Source organism: Pollachius pollachius (assembly GCF_949987615.1).
Source record: "Pollachius pollachius genome assembly, chromosome: 15".
Classification (NCBI taxonomy): domain Eukaryota; kingdom Metazoa; phylum Chordata; class Actinopteri; order Gadiformes; family Gadidae; genus Pollachius; species Pollachius pollachius.
The window spans coordinates 2,851,049-2,860,796 of NC_136948.1; the positions used below are offsets into that span (position 1 = coordinate 2,851,049).

General features: G+C 45.4%; 1 protein-coding gene across 2 annotated transcripts; it reads left to right on the forward strand.

Moving 5' to 3' along the window:
* Nucleotides 1-1,329: 1,329 nt before the first annotated feature.
* Nucleotides 1,330-9,699, forward strand: snx6 (sorting nexin 6). 2 transcript variants are annotated; one of them, XM_079753061.1, is made up of 14 exons: nucleotides 1,330-1,367; nucleotides 1,491-1,538; nucleotides 2,747-2,851; nucleotides 3,208-3,318; nucleotides 3,578-3,699; nucleotides 3,787-3,910; nucleotides 4,236-4,331; nucleotides 4,774-4,879; nucleotides 6,061-6,136; nucleotides 6,327-6,366; nucleotides 6,652-6,738; nucleotides 7,234-7,393; nucleotides 8,000-8,085; nucleotides 8,776-9,699. In XM_079753061.1, exons 1-14 carry the CDS (start codon nucleotides 1,362-1,364, stop codon nucleotides 8,827-8,829), a joined length of 1,221 nt encoding a protein of 406 aa, XP_079609187.1. In that variant the 5' UTR covers nucleotides 1,330-1,361; the 3' UTR covers nucleotides 8,830-9,699. The 2 variants fall into 2 exon arrangements, with proteins under 2 accessions (XP_079609187.1, XP_079609186.1); XM_079753060.1 differs by having other exon boundaries at nucleotides 1,339-1,367; nucleotides 1,488-1,538.
* Nucleotides 9,700-9,748: the final 49 nt, after the last annotated feature.

Consider the following 9,748-nt stretch of genomic DNA (forward strand, 5'->3'; position numbering starts at 1 on the left):
ATAATTAGTACCATTGTTAGTGATAATAACTGAACTTTCATTGTTAAGAATATATATAGTAGCTATATAGTACTAGTATTAAATAATTATTTATAATAACTAATGATATATGGTAGTGATAATTAGATGTTTTCTACGATAATGGGTTTCTACGATGTTCCTAATGATAATGATAGTAGTCAGTCCTCGAGTTTTTATTAATCAGTCCTCTCGGACTCTAGCTCTCCTCTCACTTCAAAATGAAAGCACGGTTCAATTGTATACTATTTAGGCACTTAGAAAGAATGTGGAATCAAACACACACGCAAACTTATAAAAAAATATGAAAACTAATGCACCGAACTTCGGAAGAGTAAAAAAAAATGTCCACTTTAATCAATTTAATTTATTAATTTAAAAGTATTGAACCGAAAGGCTTTTACTTTGAAGTCTAATCTGGCAGTTTCATTCCACATTTTCGAAGTGCCTCAATATTTTAACAAATGTTTCACAAGCTTTTTATAGACCATGGCCTCACTGATGATGACGATAATGATGGGGATGGTCTGTGTGTGGAGGATGACAAGACAACAGCATGTGGTAACCATAAATAGCAGAACGAAAGGACTCCAATTACACACACACACACACATCTCTCTCTCACACACACACTTCTCTCTCTCTCCCTCACACAAACACACACACACTTCTCTCTCTCTCTCACACACACACATACACACACACGCACAAACACACACACGAATACATCTGATAAAGATTCTGAATGATTCAGTTGGCCATTTAAGAGTGACTTAAATGGCCAAATGTATATGAGACACCTATATAAATCAGTCTGTATCTATTTCCTACACATTTACAACTACTAGTCTAGTGTTTACATCGCAATCCAGAAACGTTCCTTTTCAGCGCATGCGTGATAGATTTGCTGAGTGGTTCTAGAACGCCATCTACCGGCCGTCCTGCGGAACACAGACAGTCAGACATCAATAGGCTGCTTTTCCCATTCCTGCCCATTTTGAACGTTTGTTGAGTTTGATTTACTTTCCGGGTTTTTTATTGTCTGGCATCCTCACTAAGGCAGGTCTGACGGTGCTGCTTCGTGTATTCCTCTTTGTTGAGGTCAAGTTCACGTCATTAAATAATAAATAACAAATAAAGACATGTTTTGATGGGAATGTCACCTGTGCTGCTTCGTGCATTCCTCTTTGTTGTGGAATATGTCCCATTGTCATTAAATAATAAACAATCAATAGAGACATGTTTTGATGGGGATGTCACCTGGGTCCCGTGGCCCCGCCCACCCGGCGACGTCACGTCACATGACTTCCCGGGCTCAGTCCGTACTCCACCCGTAAGCAGCCATGATGGTGGGTTCTAATGTTCTCTACTTTATTAGCGTTTAGAACCGCTCGTCGGCCAGCGGACCCATGGTGGCCCCCCGCTGCGGACCAGTTGTTGTTGTTGATGTTGTGTCTGTTTCCATACAGCAGGAAGGGCTGGACGACGGCCCAGACTTCCTCTCCGAAGAAGACCGAGGAGTAAGTTCTCCTCCTCCTTCCTCCTCCTCTCGCCTCTTATCGCTCTTACTTATCGATAACCGTCATCTGTTGAACACGGATGTCCTATGTAGCGGCCACGGAGAGGCGTGGTGCGGGCGGAGGTGGGTCAGGGTCGTAGACGCGCCTGCAGTGGAGCTGGTTAGCCTGGCTAGCTTGCTAGTTAGCCTAGGTAAGCTAACGTTATTGTCAGCTGGGGGATGTGTTGACCAGCGTCAACACATCTGACAGACAGACGGGACGTCAACACACAGGCTGGGGAGGACGGAGGTGGGATGAATGGGTCTGCGGTTTGGATGGGACATGTCGTGGACTGCACGGTTCTGTCGAGACTGTTTGGAAGACATTGTCCATAAGAGAGTCATTGTTGATAAGACATTTTTGAGGAGACACGTTTAAAAGACACGATCAGGAGATGTTGTTTAGAAGTCATTTTTAAGGAGGCGTGTTTAGAAGACGTGGTTTAAGAGACATGTTGAGGAGACGTGTTTAGGAGACATGGTTAGGAGACATGATTAGGAGACATGTTAAAAAGACTTGGTTATGCATCAGCAGCTCATCAGTGGCGACAGTCTCATCCGTTGCATTGATTGCGTCAGTATGCGTCCCTATTTAATAATTGGTAAACAGCTGCTCCAGAACCTTCTCCTGTAAGCAAAGGTTTGTTGAGTACTTTGTTGCTGGCGCCTTTATCATGAGGCTCCCATCAACTCGTTTCTTTGGTCAAATCATTCATTAATTGTTTTATTATCATGTGATTGTGATTGGTTCTGCTGGACCAGCGACTGAGGTAGAAAATTCTGTTATTTTTCATTTAGGTTTGATGTTTCACCCATAGTTTAGATTCGATTTTTTATTGAATCAATTATAGCACTAATCATGTTAACATTTGGCTAAGTCATAAGCAGTACATAATAATCTCCACAGTTATACCATCAAATTATATTGTGATAGTGTTCACATGGTAAAGTTCCTGCACATGTAATGGTTAATTACCTCTACATGTAATGGTTGATCACCTCTACGTGTAATGATTTATCACCTCTACATGTAATGATTAATCACCTCTACATGTGATGCTAAATCTACATGTGGTTGAGATATTCCCTTTATTAGACCTGATAACAGCCTGTTACTGGTTGCGGGTTAACAGGATTCGGTGTTTAATGGCCCCGGTTTGCTCTCCTCAGCCCAGGGCTGTGAATGTGGACCTGCAGACAGACGCCACTCTGCAGGTGGATATCTCTGATGCCTTGAGTGAGCGAGATAAGGTCAAGTTCACAGTTCACACCAAGGTAAACATGCACTTTAGTCTTTGGAAAGGGTTTGTCGTGTATTGATATACTGCTTATTTATCATTCTTTGAAAGATGTTGGTAACATCAGTGTGATTCAGTAGTAACAGAACATTACTAGCCTCCAGAGTGCTAACAGAACATTAATAGCCCCAAGAGTGCTAACAGAACATCACTAGCCTCCAGAGTGCTAACAGAACATTACTAGCCTCCACAGTGCTAACAGAACATTACTAGCCTCCAGAGTGCTAACAGAACATTACTAGCCTCCAGAGTGCTAACAGAACATTACTAGCCTCCAGAGTGCTAACAGAACATTACTAGCCTCCACAGTGCTAACAGAAATTGTTTCCGCAGAGCACGCTCCCTAACTTCAAGCAGAACGAGTTCTCTGTGGTCCGACAACACGAGGAGTTCATCTGGCTCCATGACTCCTTTGTGGAGAACGAGGACTACGCCGGGTACATCGTAAGAGCTAATTATCCTAACCTAGCACTAGCCAAATGCTAAACTAGCACTGAGTGTACAGTACAGGCTACAGACTGAATGTACAGTCGACTACAGCCTGAATGTACAGTCGACTACAGACCACGTGTACAGTACAAACTACAGACTACCTGTAGAAAACAGAGCACATGTACAGTCCGGACTACAGACTACATGTGCAGTAGACTTCAGACTACCTGTCGAGTCCAGACCAGCCGTCTCATGTTGTGGTGTTCCCCAGATACCCCCTGCGCCCCCCAGGCCAGACTTCGACGCGTCCCGGGAGAAGCTCCAGAAGCTGGGGGAGGGGGAGGGCTCCATGACCAAGGAGGAGTTCACCAAGATGAAGCAGGAGCTGGAGGCGTGAGTCACCTTTAACCCCTTACCCCTGACCCATAACCCCTGACCCTAGTCAGCCAAACCCTGACCCCGGTGAGCTTGATGTTCCAGAGAGTACCTGGCCATCTTCAAGAAGACGGTGGCGATGCACGAGGTGTTCCTGTGTCGCGTGGCGGCCCACCCCGTCCTGAAGAAAGACCTCAACTTCCACGTCTTCCTGGAGTACAACCAAGACGTGAGTCCCCTTCTGCTCAGTGGGACCCCGGACTGTCTAACACCCAGGGCTGCAGGGTCAAGCCAGACCCCCCCCTCCCCGGTCTTGAGGGGAGGGGGACGGTGAGGCATGAGGATGTTAATCATCATGAATATTTGGCCTGCTAAGCCCTTTAACAGGGCTATACAAATAAAATGAATTGATGCATGATGATGACACATGATGAAGCACCATCATGCATCATCGCATTTGATCTCAGATTGGGAAACTGGTGAGGATGATTTTGCGAATGCCCTCTCCTATTGGTTACGTGCCATGAGCTGGCTGTTGATTGGTTGTTTGACAGCTGAGCGTGCGAGGGAAGAACAAGAAGGAGAAGCTAGAGGACTTCTTCAAGAACGTGGTCAAGTCCGCGGACGGAGTGCTGGTGGCCGGGGTCAAGGTGGGTCCCAGTGTGAACAATCACTCACTCACTCATTCACGCTTACACTGTAGATCAGCGTTTCTCAGACCATCTTTACCTAGATGTTCTCTAGTGCGGCGTTCATCAGAACCGTGGGTCTGGACCCAGCACATATCCCGGGCTACAGTGCCGCACTCCAAAAATATCTACATTTGATTATTGATTAACCTTATTTCACGTTTGGTGATACGGGCTAAATACTCGCTGCCCCCTCAGACCAAGTCATTTCGCCGTCAACAAATCCCCCGTGACATCCACCCACCTGGTGATGTAATGTTGATGAGGCATGGGGTTTTGTGTGTTGTTTCGGGTCGGTGTCGGTGGACCCTGAGGGCCCGGCTCCTTGGGGGTCCCTGGGTTCAGACCTCCTGCCAGGCTCTCCAGTGGTGGTGTCTAAGCCGGGTGTCTCCTCCTCTCCCAGGACGTGGACGACTTCTTTGAGCACGAGAAGACGTTCCTGCTGGAGTACCACAACCGCGTGAAGGACGCCTCGCTCAAGTCCGACAAGATGATCCGCTCACACAAAAGTAGGTTGTCTTCAGCATTCTCTCCCAGCACTGCCCTGGTAACGTCACAGTTCCAACACGTAGTACTCAATATGCAGTACTAGTCTCTAGGGCTGGGTAAAAATATCGATTCATCAATGCACTGCAATTTATTTGTTCTCAATTCAATTTCGATTCAGAATTTTTTGAAATTGATTATTTCCATAAAGATAGATAAGAAGAAAAAAAAGAAGCATACTCAGTCATTGTAATCTAGAAGCGAGTATGTCTAATTGTGCATGCCCTTTTACATTTGTCCATGTTATGATTATTACTTTTATGCTGCAAGTTAAGCTCCAGAACAATACTATAAAATGGTGTATTCCCTTTTTGCTAGTTAAAGCACAATGAAATGGTTAATTAATTATGAAATGGTTAATTCTAAATAATATTTAGGTATTTTTGTCATCTGCACGTATTATTGAATTGATATCGAAGCAATTGGATCAATATCGAATCGAATTGAACCGATATTGAATGAAGACCTAAAGAATCAAATTGAATTGAATTTTGAGGTACCTGGCAATACCCGGCCCTACTAGCCTCACAATGCTGTAACTCAGTAGTACTGCTGGACCAGAGGTTCTGCTGTAACTCAGTAGTACTGCTGGACCAGAGGTTCTGCTGTAACTCAGTAGTACTGCTGGATCAGAGGTTCTGCTGTAACTCAGTAGTACTGCTGGACCAGAGGTTCTGCTGTAACTCAGTAGTACTGCTGGACCAGAGGTTCTGCTGTAACTCAGTAGTACTGCTGGATCAGAGGTTCTGCTGTAACTCCGTCTACCCACTGCACCGTCCGTCAACTGATGGCGGAAGGCGTGGCTGACGGACGGGGGAATGGCCTTTGCAGAGGCGTCCGTCAGCCAAGCCCGAACATACTCGATCTGATTGGATGATGGATCCGTCGCTGCCCTGAAAAGTTGAACATTTTTCAACTTTCTCGACGGAGTCGCCGGATCCGACGGAACGGATGGATCCACAATGCATTGCGGCTCCGCCCCGTTCAAAGTCAATGGGATCCGTCCGTTGACGGACGCAGTGGGCAAGAGGGGTAACCAGTAGGACTGCTGGGTCAGAGGTTCTGCTGTCACCCAGTAGGACTTACTACTAGTAGGATCCAGAGTACTGCAGGACTAACTGTGTGCTTTATATTTTGTGTTCAGATGCAGCTGATGACATCAACAGAATCTCCTCCTCACTCTACACGTTAGGAACGCAGGACTCCACAGACGTCTGCAAGTATGGTTCACCTGTCTGTCTGTCTGTCTGTCTGTCTGTCTGTCTGTCTGTCTGTCTGTCTGTCTGTCAGCATGTTGCAGTAGAGGGAGATGTGTGTGTTATTTACACATTACACACATACACATTGTCACACACCTGGTGTGTGACACTATAATTCTATATAATTAAAACGTCCTCAAATGTTTTCCAGGTTCTTCCTAAAAGTGTCAGAGTTGCTGGAAAAGACACGGGTATGTGATAATTGATATTTACTTAGTATTTATTAGAACGCATTGGTAATTGAGTCATTATGCCCATCTCAAAAATCAGAAAGTTGTATTTAAAAGTAAGCTCAAGGAATACAAGAAATATAGATCTTACCTTGTATATATTATGTTATAGATTTTGCCTTGTGTATATTACGTTAGAGATCTTACATTGTGCATATCATGGTATTTAGAACTTGTATAAGAGATGCGTGCATAATATGTATTTAATACATATATATAAATGTGTGTGTATGTTGTGTTGTGCAGAAGATCGAGGCCCGCGTTGCAGCAGACGAGGACCTGAAGCTAGCAGATTTACTGAAGTACTACCTGAGAGAGTCCCAGGCTGCTAAGGTACTACTGTTACTAGTACTACCTGAGTACCAGGCTGCTGAGGTACTACTGTTACTAGTACTACCTGAGAGAGTCCCAGGCTGCTGAGGTACTACTGTTACTAGTACTATCTGAGTACCAGGCTGCTAAGGTACTACTGTTACTAGTACTACCTGAGTACCAGGATGCTGAGGTAATACTGTTACTAGTACTATCTGAGAGTACCAGGTGAATAGATGGTTGTGTTGTGCTGGTCCAGGACATGCTGATGGTTCTGATGGTTGTGTGGTGCTGGTCCAGTAGCTCTGATGGTTGTGTGGTGCTGGTCCAGTAGCTCTGATGGTTGTGTGGTGCTGGTCCAGTAGCTCTGATGGTTGTGTGGTGCTGGTCCAGTAGCTCTAATGGTTGTGTGGTGCTGGTCCAGTAGCTCTAATGGTTGTGTGGTGCTGGTCCAGTAGCTCTAATGGTTGTGTGGTGCTGGTCCAGTAGCTCTAATGGTTGTGTGGTGCTGGTCAGGACCTGCTGTACAGACGGGGCCGGGCGCTGGTGGACTACGAGAACGCCAACAAAGCGCTGGACAAAGCCCGGTCCAAGAACAAAGACGTGCTGCAGGCGGAGACCGGCCAGCAGCTCTGCTGCCACAAGTTTGAGAAGATCTCAGAGTCCGCCAAACAAGGTACTGCAACAACACCTAGTAGTACTATGACATACTTATGTACTTCCTGTAACATACTATGACTATTAGTACTGTGACAGTACTATTAGGCGTTTCAGTACTACTATGCATCACTGTGACGCCTAGTAGTACTGAAATGCCTAATAGTACTGTAACATACTATGACTAGTAGTACTGTGACAGTACTATTAGGCGTTTCAGTACTACTAGGCGTCACCGTGACGCCTAATAGTACTGTAACATACTATGACTAGTAGTACTGTAACATACTATGATTAGTAGTACTGTAACATACTATAACTAGAAGTACTGTGACATGCTACAACTAGTACTACTGTAGCATAATATGACTAGTAGCACTGTGACATGCTGCAACTAGTAGTACTGTAGCATTACTAGTACTGGAACGTACTAAAACAAGGTACAACTGTCGGTAGCGGGAGCTACGGTGAGAGTTTCATTAGCCATGGTTAGCCGCCCGGTGGGAAGTTGGTGGCAGAAGGGTCCATGATCCCAGGCGTAGAGCAGGTCACTCCCGGCTTTAGGGTATGCCTGAAAATGAAAATCAGCATGCGGGCCGCTGATCCGTTTGTCTCCTGTGTCCAGAGCTCGTGGACTTCAAGACGAGACGAGTGGCCGCCTTCAGGAAGAACCTGGTGGAGCTGGCGGAACTGGAGCTCAAACATGCAAAGGTAAGGTCTGCAATACATCCTTCTGTTACACCCTCAACAAGCTAGAGCCAGTTTGAGTTCTAGAGGGTAAACAGCAACAGTTGGTCGGCTTCCTCCTGTTGCGTTTAGCAACAGGAGGAATTAATTATGCAAAAAAGGAGAACCTACTAAGACATGTATCTAGTACACCCTGAATTACCCAACCAACTCAACACTGGTAATGGCAGACAGTACTGAGACATGTATCTAGTTCACCCTGAACTACCTAACTACCTCAACACTGATAATGCTAAACCTTACTGTGACATGTGTCTAGTTCACCCTGAACTACCTCAACACTGATAATGCTAAACTTTACTGAGACATGTATCTAGTACACCCTGAACTACCTCAACACTGATAATGCTAAACCTTATTGAGACATGTATCTAGTTCACTCTGAACTACCTAACTACCTCAACACTGATAATGCTAAACCTTAATGAGACATGTATCTAGTTCACTCTGACCTACCCAACCAACAACACTAGTAATGATGCTAGACAGTACTGAGTCATGTACTGTATCTTGTACACCCTGATCTAACTCAACACTGCAGTAATGCTAGACAGTCTAGAGACCAGCCCTAAATAGTGAGCGTCTCCTTGACTAGTTTTACCATGAGTTTGATCGTCGGTGGTTGCTAGGTGACTGACCTCTCTCCTCCTACAGGGTCACCTCCAGCTGTTGCAGAGCTGTCTGGGCATCCTGAAGGGCGACACCTAACTCCACCCCCCCCTCCCCCATCACCACCGTCCCAACGCAACCCCTGCAGTTGTTCTGTGTGAGACAGTGTTTGTCTGGGATTGTATTTTAATTTGTACATCTTCTGGAGCCATCACTAAAAGAGCGCCACCATACTGTACAGGGTACCTTACCCTCTACCCTATCCTGTACAGTACAAGTACCGACCAGTAGAGTACAGATACTGGATAAAATACAGCTACTACACCTGTACTCTACTGGGTACTGTGCCAGTATACATTTACTACACCCGTATTCTTGCACAGAACAGGATCCTCCCAGCAGCCTTTTAATTCCTAATCTGGTCTGCTACGCCTACAGCTCCTATCACTAGCGCCGGGCTAGCCACAAGCTTAGCGCGCTAGTTGTACCAATACAAATCGATATAACAGTATTGGTTATACCGCTGAGCTAGCCACAAGCTTAGCACTACAACCAGCGCAGAGCGACTTACCTGCCGCCCTGTTGCTAGTTGTCATGCTAAGCTAGCCGCTAGCTAGCGCTCCGCCCAGCGGGGGAGTGGTGCTGTGAGTCCAGCTGATTGTTACTGTTATTATTATACTGTTATTATTAATGTTTCACTAAAACTTGTACATTTTTGTATTGGTTATTAATGATCTGCATCGTAATCCTTCCATAATTAATTTTGTGTCTTGATTTGGCTGAAGCGACCCCATCTCGTCGTGCTTCAGTGTGTTTGCCTTAATGTAGATTCATGTCCCTCATTGTAAAGAAAACATGGATGTGTCCCCCCTCCCCCCCCATATTTTTTTAGTGCACTGTAAATGAATGTTTTCCACTCCTATGTGACCAAAGCTCCCATTCACACACAAATAAACCAAGTTGTCACCAGCCTGTTTCCCAGAGTTCATAGTAAGAGAAGGCGGTCCTTCTGTTGCTT